Source organism: Odocoileus virginianus, chromosome X (assembly GCF_023699985.2).
Source record: "Odocoileus virginianus isolate 20LAN1187 ecotype Illinois chromosome X, Ovbor_1.2, whole genome shotgun sequence".
In the NCBI taxonomy this organism is placed as follows: Eukaryota; Metazoa; Chordata; class Mammalia; order Artiodactyla; family Cervidae; genus Odocoileus; species Odocoileus virginianus.
Window position 1 is genome coordinate 34498793 of NC_069708.1, and position 20772 is coordinate 34519564.

General features: G+C 36.4%; 1 protein-coding gene across 2 annotated transcripts in view; it reads left to right on the forward strand.

Moving 5' to 3' along the window:
• The first annotated feature begins 7969 nt into the window (after nucleotides 1-7969).
• SH3BGRL (SH3 domain binding glutamate rich protein like) overlaps nucleotides 7970-20772 on the forward strand; it is an 83481-nt gene continuing 70678 nt past the window's right edge. The window contains exons 1-2 of one of the 2 annotated variants that reach the window (XM_070462086.1): nucleotides 7970-8023; nucleotides 8298-8423. In XM_070462086.1, the coding sequence (XP_070318187.1) occupies nucleotides 8370-8423 (54 nt within the window). In that variant the 5' untranslated portion in view covers nucleotides 7970-8023; nucleotides 8298-8369. Of the gene's footprint in view, nucleotides 8024-8131; nucleotides 8424-20772 lie in introns of those variants that run through there. The other variant, XM_020903526.2, reaches the window with a different exon arrangement.

A 20772-nucleotide genomic window follows, 5' to 3' on the forward strand; every position in this document is an offset into this window, starting at 1 on the left:
ACTCAAAATTAAGAGACATTGTTTGTAAAATGACACTGTTAAATCAGGCTGGAAGACATTATTCATAACACATATAAGAGACATGAGGCTGTTAGTTGGGATAGAGACAAAAGAAACACAAATTTTAGAAAGGGCAAACGTTTTGAACAGATACTACACAAAATAAAGTATCAAAATGGTGACAAATATATGAAAAGGGGCATGACTTCTTAGTAATTAGGAAAATGACCAATTAAATAAACCTTTTCCACTAAAAGGGCTAGAAGAGAAATAGAAGGTTCAGAATGAGAACCCCAAACTACTCTACATGATGCTAGTCATATCATACTTGGAGCATGATATTCAATTCTGGGGACCATGCTATGCAGAAAAAAGAAGTTGAGAAGCCAAAGCATATTTAGAGGAAAGACCTCTAGATATCTATCACAGCATATGAAGAATGGTTTAGAAAAAGTGGAAATATTAACTTGGAGTGGAGAAGTCCTTCTGTTACAAAGGAGTTCACAAGAATAGAGATGATTTTATAACTGGAAGTTATTTGTATCAAAGAGACATAAAAGGAAATGATTCTCATCTCAACCTCATAAATTTTTGTCTAAAGTTTTGAGCTGACCCAAAAATGTAGCCGGGAATGCCTCAGGAGTTGTGAATTCACTGTAACTGGAGGTATTCACAAGCAATGCCGGGGCAGCCATTTGATGGGGTTATTAATATTAAGGTGTAGAGGGAGCTAGGGGTTTAGACTGACTTCTGAAGTCCTTTTCAGATTTGTAATTCCATAAATCTTGGTTTATGTGTGTGTGTGTGTGAGAGAGAGAGAGAGTGGGAGAAAGAGAGAGAATGGGACCTCAGAGCAGATCTCTCTTTGGAAGAAATAATACCTGGGAAATCACCCTGCACCATAACCTCATTGTTGTTCGTTGTTCAGTTGTGTCTGACTCTTTGTGACCCCATGGACTGTAGTACGCCAGGTTTCCCTGTCCTTCACAATCTCCTGGAGTTTGCTCAAAGTCATGTCCATTGAGTCAATGATGCCATCCAACCATCTCATCCTCTGTCATCCTCTTCTCCTCCCACCTTCAATCTTTCCCAGCATCAGGGTCTTTTCCAATCAGTTGACTTTTCATATCAGGTTCAGCGTTAGTCCTTCTGATGAATATCCAGGGTTGATTTCCTTTTGGACTGACTGATTTGATCTCCTTGCATTACATTTCTTCTAAATAAATGAGTTATCTTCAACGTTGACTCACTACTCTTCTGGAATCAGTGATAACTAATGAACAATAAGGGGCCAGTGGCCCTTACTGCAGGTATCGAAAAATTTTTAGAAACAGTTATTTCTTTTTCGTGAAGTCCCATTGTAACCTGAGACATTTTCTTGTAAATGTTCAGGGACAATTATTCTAGCTCTCTGTTGGAATTCTGTACAGTGCTGATAAAATTTTGTCTTGGTTTTCCAAGCACAGAACATTTTTTCCCATGAATATGTGGCGCCCTCTAGCGGCTACAATAGACAGAATATCTAGTGAAATCAGAATTCTAGACCCAACCGAGGAAACTGGCTCCAATTCTAAAGTTGTGTCCTCATGTACCCCAATATTCATTGCAGCACTATTTACAACAGCTAGGACATGGAAGCAGCCTAAACGTCCATCAGCAGATGAATGGATAAGGAAGCTGTGGTACGTATACACAATGGACCATTACTCAGCTATAGAAAGGAGCATATTTGAGTCAGTTCTAATGAGGTGGATGAAACTGGAACCCATTATACAGAGTGAAGTAAGTCAGAAAGAGAAAGATAAATACTGTACATTAACAGGTATAATATAGTGCAGGGTATTCTCTAGTGTCAATGAGCAAGGAATACTCTCCAGTTGTGGTGTGCAGGCTTCTTATTGTGGTGGCTTCTCTTGTTGCGGAGCAGTCTCTAGAGCACTGGCTCAGTAGTTGTGATGCACAGGTTTAGTTGCTCTGTAGCATGTGAGATCTTCCTAGATCAGCATCGAATCTGTGTCTCCTGCACTGGCAGGAAGGTTCTTTACCACTGAGCCACCAAGGAAACCCCCAGAAAGGGCGTTTTTCTGCCAAGCTCTGCCAAAATTGCAAAATACACATCATCAGTTTTTTTGAGCACTACCTCTTATGGTGATTTGTTGAGCAGTAAAAGGTAACTGCAACACAAATCTATGCTGTGTTTCTGAAATCTGTGCATGGAGTGGCAAAAAGAGAAGAAGAAATCTGTCAGGTCAATACTTTGAAGCTGGAAGATTGTTTTGTCATTGAAGCAGCCTACGTCCAAAATTCTTCTTGATCCAGGGGAAAAGAAAGAATTTTACTCAGATACTCTCAGCTGGGAAGATTTCCTACTTAAGTACATTCTGTTACCTATTCTTTCCTCTCAGGATTCCATTTTACGAGTGACCCTGTTTCTTTTACCTTAGGAATTTAGAAAAATGGTATTGATAATCCTACATGCAGGGCAGCAAAGGAGACATAGATATAAATAACAGATTTTTGGACTCAGTGGGAGAAGGCAAGGATAGGATGATTTGAGAGACTAGCATTGAAGCTTGTACATTACCATACATAAAATAGATGACCAGGGAAAGTTCAGTACATGAAGCAGGGTACCCACTGCCAGTGCTCTGGGACAACCCAGAGGGATGGGATAGGGAAAGAGGTGGGTGAGGGTTTCAGGATGGGGGGACACATGTATACCTGTGTGTGATTCATGTCAATGTATGGCAGAAAACTATCACAATATTGTAAAGTAATTATCCTCCAAATAAATAAATTAAAAACAAAGTTGTGTCCTGCTGATACACATCACCAGACACGACTCAGTGACTGAACTGACTGAACTGAAAATGAAGCAAAAATGATTATTCTAGAATATGCAGTCAAGAGATGGTTGAAATAATAAGGGTCAGTTCAGTTCAGTCACTAAGTCGTGTCCGACAATTTGTAACCCCATGAACCGCAGCATGCCAGCCCTCCCTGTTCATCACCAACTCCTGGAGTCCACCCAAACCCATATCCATTGAGTCTGTGATACATCCAACCATCTCATCCTCTGTCATCCCCTTCTCCTCCTGCCCTCAATCTTTCCCAGCATCAGGGTCTTCTCAAATGAGTCAGCTCTTTGCATCAGGTGGCCAAAGTATTGGAGTTTCAGCTTCAACATCAGTCCTTCCAAAGAACACCCAGGGCTGATCTGTTTTAGGATGGACTGGTTGGATCTCCTTTTGGTCCAAAGGACTCTCAAGAGTCTTCTTCAACACCACAGTTCAAAAGCATCAATTCTGTGGCGCTCAGCTTTCTTTATAGTCCAACTCTCACATCCATACATGACTACTGGAAAAACCATAGCCTTGACCAGATGGACCTTTGTTGACAAAAAATGACTCACTTTTTAATATGCTGTCTAGGTTGGTCATAACTTTCCTTCCAAGGAATAAATGTCTTTTAATTTCATGGCTGCAATCACCATCTGCCATGATTTTGGAGCCCCCGCCCCCCCCCCCAAAATAAAGTCTAACACTGTTTCCACTGTCTCCCCATCTATTTCCCATGAGGTGATGGGACCAGATGCCATGATCTTAATTTTCTGAATGTTGAACTTTAAGCCAACTTTTGCACTCTCCTCTTTCACTTTCATCAAGAGGCTCTTTAGTTCTTCTTCACTTTCTGCTATAAGGGTGGTGTCATCTGCACGTCTGAGGTTATTGATATTTCTCCCAGCAATCTTGATTCCAGCTTGTGCTTCCTCGAGCCCAGCATTTCTCATGATGTACTCTGCATACAAGTTAAATAAGCAGGGTGATAATATACAGCCTTGACATACTCCTTTTCCTATTTGGAACTAGTCTGTTCTTCCATATCCAGGTCTAACTTTTGCTTCCTGACCTGCATATAGGTTTCTCAAGAGGCAGGTCAGGTGGTCTGGTATTCTGAGCTCTTGAAGAATTTTCCACAGTTTATTGTGATCCACACAGTCAAAGGCTTTGGCATAGTCAATAAAGCAGAAATAGATGTTTTTCTGGAACTCTCTTGCTTTTTTAATGATCCAGCGGATGTTGGCAATTTGATCTCTGGTTCCTCTGCCTTTTCTAAAGCCAGCTTGAACATCTGGAAGTTCATGGTTCATGTATTGCTGAAGCCTGGCTTGGAGGATTTTGAGCATTACTTTACTAGCATGTTAGATGAGTGCAATTGCCTGGTAGTTTGAACATTCTTAACATTATTAATTTCTTAATAAGGACCTATAGATTTTGTTTATATACCAATTCATTGGGAACGTTTTCACTTAGGTTAATACATCAATTCCCATTTGAATGCAGAGTTCCGTTGAATAGCCAGGAGAGATAAGAAAGCCTTCCTAAAAAAAAAAAAAGAAAAAAAAAAAAAAGAAAGCCTTCCTCAGCGATCAATGCAAAGAAATAGAGGAAAACAACAGAATGAGAAAGACTAGAGATCTCTTCAAGAAAAGTAGAGATACCAAGGGAACATTTCAGGCAAAGATGGGTTTGATAAAGGACAGAAAGTGTATGGGCCTAACAGAAGCAGAAGATATTAAGAAGAGGTGGCAAGAATACACAGAAGAACTGCACAAAAAAGATCTTCATGACCCAGATAATCACGATGGTGTGATCACTCACCTAGAGCCAGACATACTGGAATGTGAAGTCAAGTGGGCCTTAGAAAGCATCACTATGGACAAAGCTAGTGGATGTGATGGAATTTCAGTTGAGCTATTTCAAATCCTTAAAGATGATGCTGTTAAAGTGCTGCACTCAATATGCCAGCAAATTTGGAAAACGCAGCAGTGGCCACAGGGCTGGAAAAGGTCAGTTTTCATTTCAATCCCTAAGAAAGGCAATCCCAAAGAATGCTCAAACTATCGCACAATTGCACTCATCTCACACGCTAGTAATGCTCAAAATTCTCCAAGTCTGACTTCCGCAATACATGAACCATAAATTTCTAGATGTTCAAGCTGGTTTTAGAAAAGGCAGAGGAACAGAGATCAAATTGCCAATATCCACTGGATCATCGAAAAAGCAAGAGAGTTCCAGAAAAACACCTATTTTTGCTTTATTGACTACACCAAAGCCTTTGACTCTGTGGATCACAATAAACTGCGGAAAATTCTGAAAGAGATGGGAATACCAGACCACCTGACCTGCCTGTTGAGAAACCTGTATGCAGGTCAGGAAGCAACAGTTAGAACTGGACATGGAAAAGCAGACTGGTTCCAAATAGGAAAAGGAGTATGTCAAGGCTGTATATTATCACCCTGCTTATTTAACTTGTATGCAGAGTACATTATGAGAAATGCTGGGCTGGAAGAAGCACAAGGTGGAATCAAGATTGCCAGGAGAAATCTCAACAACCTCAGATATGCAAATGACACCACCCTTATGGCAGAAAGTGAAGAGGCACTAAAAAGCCTCTTGATGAAAGTGAAAGAGGAGAGTGAAAAATTTGGCATAAAGCTTAGCATTCAGAAAACTAAGATCATGGCATCTTGTCCCATCACCTCATGGGAAAATAGATGGGGAGACAGTGGAAACAGTGTTAGACTTTATTTTTGGGGGGCTCCAAAATCATGGCAGATGGTGACTGCAGCCATGAAATTAAAAGACGCTTACTCCTTGGAAGGAAAGTTATGACCAACCTAGATAGCATATTAAAAAGCAGAGACATTACTTTGCCAACAAAGGTCCATCTGGTCAAGGCTATGGTTTTTCCAGTAGTCATGTATGGATGTGAGATTTGGACCATAAAGAAAGCTGAGCGCTGAAGAATTGATGCTTTTGAACTGTGGTGTTGGAGAAGACTGTTGAGAGTCCCTTGGACTGCACGGAGATCCAACCAGTCCATCCTAAAGGAGATCAGTCCTGGGTGTTCTTTGGAAGGACTGATGCTGAAGCTGAAACTCCAATACTTTGGCCACATCAGGCGAAGAATTGACTCATTGGAAAAGACCCTGATACTGGGAGGGATTGGGGTAGGAGGAGAAAGGGACGGCAGAGGATGCATGAGATGGCTGGATGGCATCACTGACTCGATGGGTATGAGTTTTAGTAAACTCTGCGTGTTGGTGATGGACAGGGAGGCCTGGCATGCTGCGATTCATGGGGTCGCAAAGAGTCGGACACGACTGAGTGACTGAACTGAACTGAACTGAATACATCTGTATTTAAAAGAAATTAAATACTAGCAATTGTCTTCGCATTTCTGAAAGTTCCTGATAAGACTAACTGGTCTTTGCTAATACTGCCTATCACTCAGTTCTCTGGAGTTATTAATTTTTTCATATGGGTATGTAGAATCAATAGAAGAGTTTTTCTTTCTTTCTACTTTTTTCATCAATTCAAAATAGATTATAGATTCAAGTAGAATATATGTTGACCACTAAGAGTTGAGGGGTTAATTATGTTATTATATTGCAAATTATGTCCATCATGCCAAATCAAAACCTGAAGGAACATTTTCCTGTCCTGTGGGTGGGAAGCACAGTCACAGTCACCCTGATGTTGACCATGATGAGGGTGACTAGTTTACCCTTACTTACTTCAGCCTGATCATGTGTATAAAGGTTTTTATTTATATTTATTAAATATCAGAGTGGGACAGATGGAGAGCACAGAAAAGACAGACTATGTGGGGGAAAGGTGAGGAAAGGGACAAGAAGAGCAAAGGCATGGAAATAGGAATAAGTATGGTTATTGTAGTGGTAGTAAACAATGGTTATTCAAGGAAGTTGGTTTGGGGAGCAATGAGTGAGACTGTATGGATTGTTTAGGGCCAGATTATGGTGCGAGCTCCTTAGAAACAAACACACTTTATGTTTGTTTTGATAGTCAATGGAAACCTGTCTTAAGTATTTCAGGCTACACTGTTCTTAGTGACACATGAAAATTATGTTTTTGGAAGAAAAATAGGCAACAGTTATTGAGTAGTTTCCCTGTCCCACACAATGTATTAAAAATGATATTTAAGAAGGTAACCTTTGGAGCTGGTTGAACTCGAAGTCTGATCTTAACTCTGGAATTTATTAGGTAAATGACTTTAGGAAAATTACTCATTTTCATGCATTTCCTTGAGCCTTCATCTGAAAAAACTGACATAATTATATCTACCTCTCAAGTTTGTTGTACTGATCACATAGATTGGAGAAGGGAGAATCTATTAGGAAGCTATTACAATTATTGTACCTATGCAAATATGATAAAGCATTAGAATGGAAAGGGAGGACAAAGTAAAAGTAAAGAAGTAGAACAGGTGACTGACTCTCTCCACTCACATTCATGTTGCAAGTTCCTTATTTCTGTTCATTTGACATAATATGGGAAATATAATTATTATGGTGGGAGCTCCTTAGAAACCCAATTTATGTATGTTTTGATAATCAATGGAAACCACTCTGGGCATTATCAATTATTTGCTCATTTCCCTAGAGCTACAAATAACCGTTTGCTCTCTGTTCCCCATTTCCACATCTCCTGCAACATATGATCCAAGTTCCCTTTCCATAACCAGTCACAAAGCAAACAAAACAAAAATCATCCACTTTCTTACAGTGTATTTTCAATTTTTTATTTGCAATTTCTTCCTGCATTCTTGAGTTTGCCTGTCAATCAGGCTTCTTGAGAATTCTCACGGAAGCAGGATTCCCTAATTTAACAAAAAGCAAAACTCAAGAAGAAAACCAATCCTGCTGTTTCCGGACTTGTGGAAACCTGATACTTTTCCTAAGCCGCAGCACTCAGTCCTTCAGTATCCAATTCCTGCCGCCAGCTAACACGAAAACAATCACTACAAAATAGCAATCTTAAAATGCACAAGGCTTTGAGAACTTGGGCTTTCTTACTAATGTCTGGTTTCAACGTAGAACTTCCTCTTCCAAAGGAGAACTTCCTCTTTCAAAGAAAGCATCTTATTTGTATACATTGCTGAGCAGGAAGGCGCAGAACTTTGAGTCTCCGTGAGGAAAGGTCCTTCATTGCAATCAAACGTAACTCAATGCTCCTTTCTTTTTCTTTCTCTTTTCTTTATTTTCCGGGAGTGAACAGTCAAAAATAAATGTTTCAACAGATCTCGCGGTGCTATTCGAGATTCTCAATTAAAAAAAAAAAAAAGAAATGATGCAAACGAGCCTGTGCCTTCTGGGCTTTGGGGCTGGGATTGCAGCGGTCGAAGCTTAGTGAAAGCAGCCAAGGGCGGGGCTCTGGCAAGTTCCCCTTCCACCTTCCCCCACCCTTTTTTTCCAACCTCTGTACTGCCCTTAGCTTGATTCCAGCCTTTGCTGCAGCTGCTTTCCAGCCGTTTGCAGGATTCAAACTACAGAAGCTGTTCCCAAGATGGTGATCCGTGTGTATATTGCATCTTCCTCTGGCTCCATGGCGGTAAGGAAGGTGGGAAGCCCACCTTTGTTATTTTTCTACACATCAGTCTCCTGCTGCCCCAGAACCCTTGAATTGCAGAAGTTAGTCTGGCAGCTTCTCCTTCGGTAGACACAGGCACTTCCCACCCAACCCCCTGTCTTCCTTTTTCTTCTCTTTGTTGCATCGGTTTCATTTTTCCATGGAATTTAACTTTATTTGCCTTACGACGTTAGGGCCACATTTCTTTGAAGGAAAAAGAAAGCTTCGGAGTTTTGGTAAATGGGAGATGGTGGTATAGGGTTTTTAGGGTTAGGTGAAGAAATCAAGTCACACACTTGTAAGAATGGGACGTTTCACATAGTGTTCTTAGTATGGAGGCAAGGGACAAGGGTGCACATCTGTAAGGAATGTAAAACATGGTCTTACTGATGATGATGAAGTGGAGGCCTACTAAGGCACTGTGATTATATTTCACGGAGACCCCTATAATCAAAGAGTTATATTTTGCCAATGTGTAAGAGAGACTTATTTAACTTCGGCCTAAAGACTCTGTTAGAACTAGGCAGGATGGGAGACATCAGGAACAATGATAATTTTTTTTTTTTAAACAATGTGACAAGGGATGTGTTTTTTCCTTCCATATGTTCCCTTATTTTGACTTTTTCTTTTCTTTCAAAAGATATTACTTCGAATAGTTTCTAAATGCTTCAAATATATTGAGAACTGGAAAGAGAACTAACAAGTGGCTTCTTTTGTTGTTGCAGACCCCAGTGACTGCTTCTTCAATTGATAGGACATCCCCCTCTCATTCATGTGCTCTTAATTTAGAATTACAATTTTCAACAGTTGTGAGGAGCAATAGGCTAAACCAGGGGAAAGCTGAGTGTATATGCATGGTAAATAAAAGTGTCTCTTTCACAATTCGCAAAAAGCAGATTTTTTTTTTTTTTTGCTTTTTGGGCTCAGGATATGGGTTCGGGATGTAGAATATACAAACCCCCTCTCTCTTCTGAGCTTTAGAGCAGCAGCAACAACAAAAAAAGTCCATGTTTTTTGTTGTTATGTATTTTTGTTTTGTTTACCCCCAAGAGGATTTGCAATAGAACTGAAAGTTGTGTGAAATCACAAGAACTTTGAACCTTCAACTTGTCTGGCAACTATATGTGGGTGTATTTAGACAGTTTTGAAATAGAATACCTAAGCTTACATTTTGGACTAAGTTTAGGTTGAAAACAAAAATAAAACTTCTTATATTGTCTTTGAACTTCATTTTATGAGCTTCTTGCCTTATTATTTTCCATATATATTAATTGTGATATTTGAAATAATGTTTGAGTTGCTCAGAGTCTCAAGTCCAATACAATAATTGTAAAATTTAGACGATCAGCTTAATACCTTTAGTTAAATCCCAAATTAGGTTGAACAGATCAGGAAGTTAGTTTTGATGATTTCACTGGATAACATGCAGTTTCAATACTGCTCATTTATTCTTTGCTTTCTTGCTCTTCTATCCCTTACTAAAAGGCAGATTCGACAAGAAACTTCTTTAAGAATTTCTGTTCAAGTAGAAACAACTGTACCTCTTTCTTTGTTAATACTTAAGTTTCTTATGGCCTTAAAAATGACTACTGTCTCCTACTATGTCCTTTTCCAGATTCCATTGTTGAAGACTATGCAAATAAGAAGTATTTATGCTTTTTGTGTTTTGTTTCAATTACTTTTCTTATGGATAATTATAGATTTGTATGTTGTTGCAGTAATTATAGTTCTTGTAAACCTGTTATCAAAAGTCTACTGCATATTGCCAAAATAAATTTTTGTTTTATTATAATCTTATAGTACTTTTACCTAATATTAAAACAGTGTAAAATTAGTAAGCTTCAGAAGAGTTATTTTATAACATAAATGGGGACTCTTCAGTTTGCAATACTAAGGTCTTTCCTTTAAGAATGCTGTCATGTTGTATTTTAACATATGATTTAGAAATTTTGAGGCAAACATCCTAACAGGAGCCCAGCAATTGCACAAAGTGAGATGCTTCTATAAGTGACTATAGTTCTCTGAAGAACATTTAAAGGAAAGCTTTTGGTTTTGGATTGTGAAATCTTTGTTCTCTTACTCCTGTTGGTGATTTTAATAAAATTACCAACACTAGATGTTTTATCAGGTAAGGGAGGATCTATGATAATTACAACTTAGTGTGACCTTAACTCAAGAGTACCTATCCTTCACAGTCCAATTAAAAAAAGGTTTCAAACTTGTATTCAACTCTGCCCCAATTACAGAGGTGTAGAACTTGCTTCTCTAAAGTTTAGAAATGAAAGTGAGTATGTTGGTTTTTATACCATTATAAAATGATATAAAGTTTCTTGATAATAGCCATAATAGTGATAGTAAGTAGGAACACTTAAGTGTGTCAGATACTATCTCATTTTTTCTTGGCAGTTTCTAGTCTTATAAATTACATCCTACGATTATCTGTATTTTTAGGGTAAGGAAATATAGGTTCAGAGAGGTTAAACAACTTTCTCAAGATCATACAACTAGTAAGCCACAGAGCTTGAATCCAATACAAGCTGTTTGAATCCAAATGATATATGTTTAAAGAAATACATCCTCCAAGTGATGCATGACATCTAGGAGGCATGCAGATATAAATGTGAACAGAAGGGAGTAAGTCTGTAAGTGGAATTGCTTGGGCATATACAATCAGTGGGATAGAAAAATGAAGATCTAGTATAGAGGAGGGGTAGTATGTCTAAAAGTGAATGTCAATAAGTGTGCTAAATTTACTTAAGGCCAGAGATATAGAGAAGATGCACATTTGGAATTGGTCTCATATAGGAAAAGGATGAAATTCAGGTCTTAATACTGTTTTTAAAGTTTTTTAAGTAAAAACCATTTAGCAAGAATTCAACTCCCAAGTTGTTTGTCTATAGGAAGTGATTTCTGCCTGCTCAGAACTGCTCATGCATGTTTTGACTTACTGTAACACAATAGTATATGCCATGCCATGTTTTTTTTTCCTTGAAATTGTAATGTCCTATAAATTTGCATTTAATGGAAGAGGAATAGTAAGCACAGGGCCTATAATAAACTTAATGACTTTCAATAACTTATAACAAAAATCAACCTTGGCCTTTGATCAGGATCTCTAGAGTGATAAAAGCATGGAGAATTATAACTGACTTAGAGTTTTCTTCCCATACTTTTCCTCAGGTCCATAATTATCTCCATTTCAGGGTCTCTATGTGTTTTATTTTATTTTATTATTATTTTTTGAAGCCCCAGAGGGGCATCTATGCATTTTAGATGTAATTAGTACAGAAATTTTAAGATTGAGTAGATAGATTGTGGTAAATTTCTGAGGGTATTATTTATGGACTAACTTTTGTAAAATCTCTTTTGTTTTACTGTTAAAACAAACTAGTTGTAGCTTAGATTGTCCATATAGTAAATGAAATCTACATAATTTTCCTCTGTGGCATTATTCTGTGTTTGAGTTATAAAAGCTAGTGATTGCCAAAGCATTAGTCACTAGGCAGTATTTTCTTCATTTGGATAATATGGACATAAAACAACAAGCCACGGTCGGTTCTTCATCTTTATGATTCTCAAGTATTCTCAATAATAATTGCATTATGTGAAAGAGTATTTGCTGCTCTTTTTTTCATGGAAAGGCATTTGAAGTATAGCAGTGTGTATATGTCAATCCTAAACTTCCAGTTTACCCCCCACCACACAAACTTCCTCACTGTAACCATAAGTTCATTCTCTAAGTCTGTTTCTATTTTGCAAATAAGTTCATTTGTATCACTTTTTTTTAAGATTCCATGTATAAGTGATGATATTTATCTCTCTCTGACTTACTTCACTTAGTATAATCCCCAAGTCCATCCATATTGCTGCAAATGGCATTATTTCATTCTTTTTAATGGCTGAGTAATAGTCAATCATATATATATACCACATCTTCTTTATCCATTAATCTTTTGATGGATATTTAGGTTGCCTCCATTTCTTGGCTGTTGTAAACAGCGCTGCAAAGAACACTGAGGTGCATGTATCCTTTTGAGCTATGGTTTGCTCTGGATATATACCCAAGAGTGGGATTGCTGTATCATATAGTGGCTCTATTTTTAGTTTTTTAAGGAACTGCTGTGCTGTTCTCCATAGTGACTGTATCAATTTACATTCCCACCACCAGTGTAGGAGGGTTCCCTTCTCTCGACAGCTTCTCCAACATTTATTATTTGTAGACTTTTTAATGATGGCCATTCTGACGGGTGTGAGGTGATACCTCACTGTAGTTTTGATTTGCATTTCTCTAATAGTTAGTGATTTGAGTATCTTTTCTTTTTTCCTGTAGAATTATTTTATTAAATCATAAATGTACAACAGCTTCTTAACTCTACACACGCACTTAAATTTTTTTAAAGGAAAAACGTTATGTCTTATTACACCAAGATCCTGGCTAATAGCTTTTCAAAACTTTGAGAAAAATCTTAAAAAAGGTTTCACATGTCACCTGAAACTTACAAATTTAACATTATCAAAGAAGGAATGCTTCTATACTCTTACAAAGACCACTAGAAAGAAACAACAATTAAAAAGCTAAGAAACTGTCTCAAAGGCATTTTTTTTTTTTTTTTTTACAATTCTTCCTCCACAGTAAGGTAATGTTATTAAATAATCCAATCCATTCACAAAATGGCTCTCTGCATCTGCTCTGGTGTCTTCCATGTCACTGCATATTTATGCATGACTGAGATAAGATTTTCCTTAACATTGTTATTTCGATAACCTGAAGCTGTTCTGTTACCTCTGGGCTCTCATCCTCTCCTATTTATACAGTGAAGCCCATGGCAAATAGGAAGAAGCTCAGTTATCTGCTTCTCCCTCCATAACCCCCACTTCCTCCACTGCCTCCTGGACCATAATTTCCTCCACCATATGGTCCCCCCATGTTCCTGCTACCACCAAAATTTCCACTCTTCATTGGACCATAGTTAGAAGGTTGTTGATTATAATTTTCATGTGACTCTTGGCCATCTGTATGTCTTCTTTGGAGAAATGTCTCTTTAGGTCTTCTGCTCATTTTTGATTGTGTTTTTTTTTTTTTTTTTTGATACTGAGCTGCATGAACTGTTTGTAAATTTTGGAGACTAATCCCTTGTCAGTTGCATTGTTTACAAATATTTTCTACCATTCTGAAGGTTGTCTTTTCATTTTGTTTGTGGTTTACTTTGCTGTGAAAATCTTTATTAGGTCCCATCTGTTTATTTTTGTTTTTATTTCTATTACTCTGAAAGATAGATCAAAAAATGATCTTGCTGTGATTTGTCAGTGTTCTGCCTATGTTTTCCTCTAAGAATTTTATAGTATCTAGTCTTATATTTGGGTCTTTAATTCATTTTGAGTTTATTTTTGTTTATGGTATTAAAGAATGTTCTCATTTCATTTTTTTAACATGTAACTGTTCAGTTTTCCTAGCACTATTTATTGAAGAAAGCATCTTTTATCCATTTTATAGTCTTGTCTTCTTTGTCATAGAAACATTGGACATAGGTGCATGAGTTCATTTCTGGGCTTTCTATTTTGTTCCATTGATGTACATTTCTGTTTTGTGCCATTACCATACTGTTCTGATGACTGTAGCTTTCTAGTATAACCTAAAGCTAGGAAACCTGATTCTCCAGCTCTGTTGTCTTTTTCAAGATTTTTTTTTTTAAATTTTGGATCTTCTGTCTCTTCATACAAGTTTTAAGATTGTCTGTTCTAGTTCTGTGAAAAATGTCATTCATACTTTGATAGGGATTGCATTGAATCTGTAGATCACCTTGGGTAGTATAGTCATTTTGAAAATATGATCCTTCCAGTACAAAAACATGATATATCTTTCCATCTTGCTGTGTAGTCTTCAATTTCTTTCATCTTATAGTTTTCAGAGAGCAGGTCTTTTGTCTCCTTAGGTAAGTGTCAGTTCAGTTCAGTCACTCAGTTGTATTAGTATATTCCTGGTATATTATTCTTTTGATGCAATGGTAAATAGGTTTGTTTGCTTAATTTCTCTTTCTGATCTTTCATTGTTAGTGTATAGAAATGCAACAGATTTCTGTGTATTAATTTTGTATCCTGCAACTTTACTGAATTCATTCATGAGTTCTAGTAGTTTTCTGGTAGCATCGTTAGGATTTTCTACATATAGTATCATGTCACATGCAAGCAGTGACAGCTTTATTTCTGTTTTTCCAATTTGGATTCCTTTTATTTCTTTTTCTTCTCTGGTAACCATGGGTAGGACTTCCAAAACTCTGTTGAATAAAAATGACAAGAGTGGGCATCCTTGTCTTGTTTTTTATCTTAGAGGAAATGCTTTCAGCTTTCCACTATTGAGTATGATGGTAGCTGTGGATTTGTCATATATGGCCACTGCTCTTTGTATTTATAAATAGAACATTAATTTGAAATATGCTGTGGTCTTTGTCATAGCTGCCAAGGTTTGTTTGAATGCTGTGTAAAGATATTCATAAGCTATTTGCAAGAGCAAAATTAGAAATTTCATGACATGGCCATTTGGACATGCTTTTTGGATACCCTGAACCATGGGAAATGGCAGCTCTCATGAGGCAAATGCAGGAACAATCTAAAGATCAGTGCCTTTAGATTGATGTCCTATATTTAGTGGCTGATTTCCTTAACATCACAGCAGCAATGGCAAAACCTTTGGAATAATTTTGTCCAATTTAAAGAGGCTTGGGAAACACACTTACCAATGATCATGACTCTTGGATTTTTGAAATTCAAATGCTAGTAAGAAAGAATGCATTGCAGAAGTTTAGTAAAAATTTCATAATATGGTAGGAGAAAAGGATAAAATAAATTTATTTTTAGCTCAAATACTATTCTGTCAAGGAAAGGTCTTTGATTAATAAACCTTAAGGTCGACCCTCCTCCCAGTGGCTCAGTGGTAAAGAATCCACCTGCAATGCAGGAGATACAGGAGACATGGGTTTGATCCCTGGGTCAGGAGAGATCCCCTGGAGGAGGGCATGGTAGCCCACTCCAGTATTCTTGCCTGAAAAATCCTATGGACAGAGGAGCTTGGAAGGCTACAGTCTATGAGGTCTCTAAGAGTCAGACAGGACTAAAGTGACTGAGCATAGCATGGCACCCCGTGGGTTGTGCTGGAAAAGAAAAATAAATTGAAGCCCTAGACATAATCAAGTCAAATGTTCTAATTTTCTGTAGTTAATCTTTAAATTATTTTCCAAAATATATATTGTGCTGTGAAGCATATATTTTACAGGAATATTTTCTGTGTTAGGTGAATTATCAAGGATAAATGTGTTTCATTTCTTAATGATAAAATTAAACAGAATCTGTTGATGACTATATGACCATCTGTTTGCTTTCAGTTCTGTTGTACTTTGCAGCCTACCAGGAAGCCTTCTAAACCCAGTATTTAATTACTTCCTTCAATACAGACCAAGATTAAACAAACATACATTTAGAAAGAGGACACAACTCATTTATGATGACTATTTTTATTAATATGAGAGCAAAGCTGACTTTTCACACTTGGCCAATAGAGAAGAATTCTAAGCAAAGGGATTGTTTTCTGGCTCAGTCCTTCACATTTTAGCTTTATTGGTTTGTTGGAAGTGTTTCCGATTGCCAGAACATCAGGCAAAATTTAAATATAAGATTAAAAATATCATCACAAATTTATAAACTGTATGTTTAAAAGTATTCAGTAGTGCTGCTAGATTTTTGTTTCATTACTTTTCATTAACCTGGCTAATCAGGATTTGACTCTAGTAATAGTAAAGCCTAACATTTATTTATGCATTGTGTATGTCAGGTACAGTGCCCAGTGTTTTATATACTTCATTTCAATTAGTTTAATCCTTGTGATAACATTGTGAGGTAAGTACTAGTATTAGATCTATTTCATGTGATTGAAGGGGATATTTCTAAGACCCGGAAACTAGGTACATTGGTCAAGATCAAAGAGTTACAAATGGTAGAACTAGGATTAGAACTCAGGTTGTTGTGACTAAACACTCCTAAACACTGTGTTATTTGTACTCTCTCTTGCTGGATAGATACTGAACAGAAATTATGTCAAAGTACATTAAAATCTTGTCATGTGATTGGGAATATGTAACTGCCATTTAATAACCATAAGATGCCTGAAAAGTAGGAAAAAGACCAGATGATGCCTAACTAGGCAAATGTGTCATCTATAATCTGCATATGAGAGTCAGGTGCGAGTGAGGAAGATAGGTTAGTAGCAACATTTTCATATATAATTTAGTTCTTTTTTTTTCTTGAATAAAATTGCTTAACTAAGGACATTTTTAAAATAGCATTTGTGACATGTATTGAACTTTTATGACTTTTGATTCTTTTTAATATAATTAAAATGTGGCTTGTAATGATTCTATAAATCTAAATTCATCAAGAAAGCAGTACTTCTGTGACTTGTAAACTCTGGTTCTGAACTCTAGTCTTTGAGTTCTGTCCCTTTGGCTTAGTCTTTTCTGGAGATGAGACCCTGTCACAGAGTTGGAGTACAGCAAAACATTTTTGCTGAGGGGATTTCCAGCAGTGACTCAAGACAAAAAGAACTTCACCTTTTTAAAACCAGAGAATAGTCTTCCTAGTTGAGCTACGACATGAGGAAATTTTATTTCACTACCACTCAGCCAATTGTTTCACCATAAGTGCAGCATATTTCTCAACACTGAAATTATAACAGTATATATATAATAGTGGCTTTATTATTTAAGAAAATTCTATCCAGTGTGATTTAGAAGGAAGATGATATGTTACAAATATGATAACTCATCTCATTTTTAATTTTAATTTTTCATGTAAATAATTTATCAGCTTTAGTTGTTAATAGTAAGAACTATCACTCATTTGGCACTTAAAATATGCCAGGCATAGTGGTAAGAACTTTAGATGCATTGTGTCATTTAATTCTTATGACGATTCAGTGGAATCAGTACTCCCATTATGCTCATTTTTTTCTTCCCTTTTCCCCTTTTTTTATTGAGATAGAGTTGATTTACAATATTATAAATATCGGGTATACAACTAGTGATTCACATTTTTTAAAGGTTGTGCTCCATTTATATTTAATGCAAAATATTGTATATATTCCTTGTGCTGTACAATATATACTTGTAGCTTATATATTTTATACGTAGTAGTAGTAGTTGGTACCTCTTAATCCTCTATTATTATGACTTTTTTAAGAAGAGGAAACAGACTTAGAGAGCTAACAATGTTAGAGAACTAGCAAACACCCTTCAGATCTGTCTGATTCCAGAGCTCATAATTTTAATGCTTATGTTATTCTGCCTAATGATTGTTATTTATTAATTATCCAGTATGAATATAGCTCTGAAACTAGTTTAAAAGTCATTGTAAAAATGCTTTTCTTCTGAACTTGGAAAATCACGAAAAATACTTCTTAATTAATTGATCTATAGCAGTACCAATAATACTAGTTGCCTGTTACATCATGTTAAAAACTTAGAATTCTTTAGAGTAGAAATTTAAAATAATAAATAATAAAAGCTTATTTGTGTATGATTAGTTAGAATGCAGAACATGTACTTTTATCCCAATATAAGAAAATTAACTTGTGTAAGACAGTCTAACTAAAAGTAGATTAAAACATATTGTTTTGGGGAAAGAATTTTAAGCTTTTAGCTAGAGAATGTAGCTTTAGGGTGAGGTATGCCTGATGCCTGGGTAATTTGATTAGGTCACTAAACCTTCCTTTGCTTCTCATCACCCTCACAAGTGGAATATAAATAATATAAAATTAAGAGTATTATGGAAGAAAACTTCTGCAAGTAATTGTCATTGGAAATCTGTTACTAATATTGTGTAATCTGATCTCACACTTTCAGAATCTTAAGCATAATTGGTCTTGCTCATCAACTAAATATTTTGAACTCAAAAAGCTGTGGTTGTGGTGAAAATGTTTCAATGAGTTTCTGCTTAAATTTTTAGAAATAAAGGTCTTGAATTTAAATACTCTGAGCAATATTGAGAGAACACTTGGGATGGTGGTGGTGATACAGCAAATTGGTCAGGCAACGAGACAAATATCTGGTGAGTTTTAAAGGGAATGGGATGGGGAGGGAGGTGGGAGGGTGGGATTGGGATGGGGAACACATGTAAATCCATGGCTGATTCATGTCAATGTATGGCAAAAACCACCGCAATATTTTAAAGTAATTAGCCTCCAACTAATAAAAATAAAGTAAAAAAAAATTAAAGTGTAACAATGAAAAAAGGGGGGGGGATATGTAGGAAGTGTGGCAAGATCCATAATAAGGCTGATTCTATACCAGACTTTGGAATTTATGTGATTTAAAAAAAAAAGTTGTTGGAAGGAAAATCTAAAAATATTATAGGAGAATGTGACTAAACATTTTTTATCCAGTTGCATTAGGACTTATTATTACATTCTGAAGTTGAAATTGAAGAATAATTTTTGTTTGGTATATGTTTGTATCCCTTTTATTTTATGGTTATGATCAGTCTCTGTGTGGAGTCTTAAGAGAGGAGTATGTATATATATCTCCCTTGATATTTAGTCTGACTCTACCAAAAAGATGACCTTAGAACTAAAGCTATACATTCCAGGGAATCCTTACACTACCCAAATATCAGGGTCTGTGTAGGGGAAGTCCCATTAGTCATATAGCATGTATATAATTTTAAAATTCAGTGACTCTAGATTTCATGAAAAGTTGATGTTTTGAAATACAAAACATCTAGCACAATATTATCTAAATAATTTATGTCTGGATACTTAAGTAGAGTAACTATAAATCAATATCTAATTACTTTTTGAAAATCATTTGCTACAGACATATATTTTATTTTTTCATTGTATAAAGTAGTGGGATAGAGGACTATTGGAATTATACTTTCAGGCTAATATATAGATCTAGAGATACAGTGCATAAACATCTTATTTCTTGGACTATATAGAGAACATCTAAAATGGGCTACTGCTACAACAATTAGATACCATATTGTGCAACAGCTCATGTTAAGAGATTCTGGGGGAAGAAAAGTGCAAAACCTGAACTTTTGGGTTGTCCACATATTTCTCCAATAAGCAATTATAAGGAAAAGTACACAATCTCCTAATGAGTGAGATAGTGTGTTAGTCACCAAGTCATTTCTGACTTTTTGTGACGCCATGGACTGTAGTCCAACAGCCTCCTCTGTCCATGGAATTCTGCAGGCAAGAATACTGGAGTGCATAGCCATTCCATTCTCCAGGGGATCTTCCCAACCCAGGGACTGAACCCGGGTCTCCTGCATTGCAGGTAGATTCTTTACCATCTGTGACACCAGGGAAGTCCAGTGAGCGAGATAATTATGACCTAATTCCATACCCACGTTTGCAAAAAGTACCACCTTTTAATGTCCTTATACGACTTCATGAAAATATTTGAAGTTGGAATGGTAGACGTTAATTTATATGTCTGTGTTGTTTTAATAAAAATGTATAGCAATTTTCATTTCATATGATTAGTCATGAGCTCTTATTATATGTAAAAGCATATAATAATAAAGACAGATGCTTGTTGTTGTATATAATAGCATTAAACTTTAAAAAAAAAAACATTTTCCCAAACTATATAGAAATTGCATCTACCATAGTAATTGTTTTAAAGTCACATGAGCCAAAATAAGTGAGGCAGTCTGGAGATGTCGATTTTTGAGACTACATAATATGGTCTGCAAATAAGGAGTTGTATGTGATGTGAGGACTCAAAGGCAGAAGTCCTTGCCTGAAAGTTGGCATGCTATCTCACAGGAATCAACATTCTACTTCCCAACAAATGTCCCTAAATACTTTGTCTACCCTTTCTAGTGACCCTGTCTTGATCTTCTTGAATAAGTATTCTGAAAACAACAATAGTTTATTAGCTCAATTCAAGCTTTACTCAATTTTCCTGTTGTTACATTAGAGAAGGGTGTGGAAAGTAGATCTTAGGTATAGTTTGCACTTTCTTCTTATATTTGAACGTTTTTTCACAGGCATGATTTTCATGATTATTATACAGTTCTGTTTAAAGCCAGATGTAGTAGTGATGAAAAGTTAAAGATTTGTGGTAGAACTGCCTATCAGTTACCTTGGAATACTGGAACAAATCATGCTAAGCCCCCTTTTTATTATCTGAAAAATACCTTTTAGAGTTCTTAATAATCCCTTCACTTTGGGATCCTGGCCTTGATCTTTTGTGTAAACAATCGTGTCTTACAAAAATCTGAGGTGTATTTATATGTATTTATAAAACCCCAATCATCTTACATTTGCTCTCCCTTCCTGTTC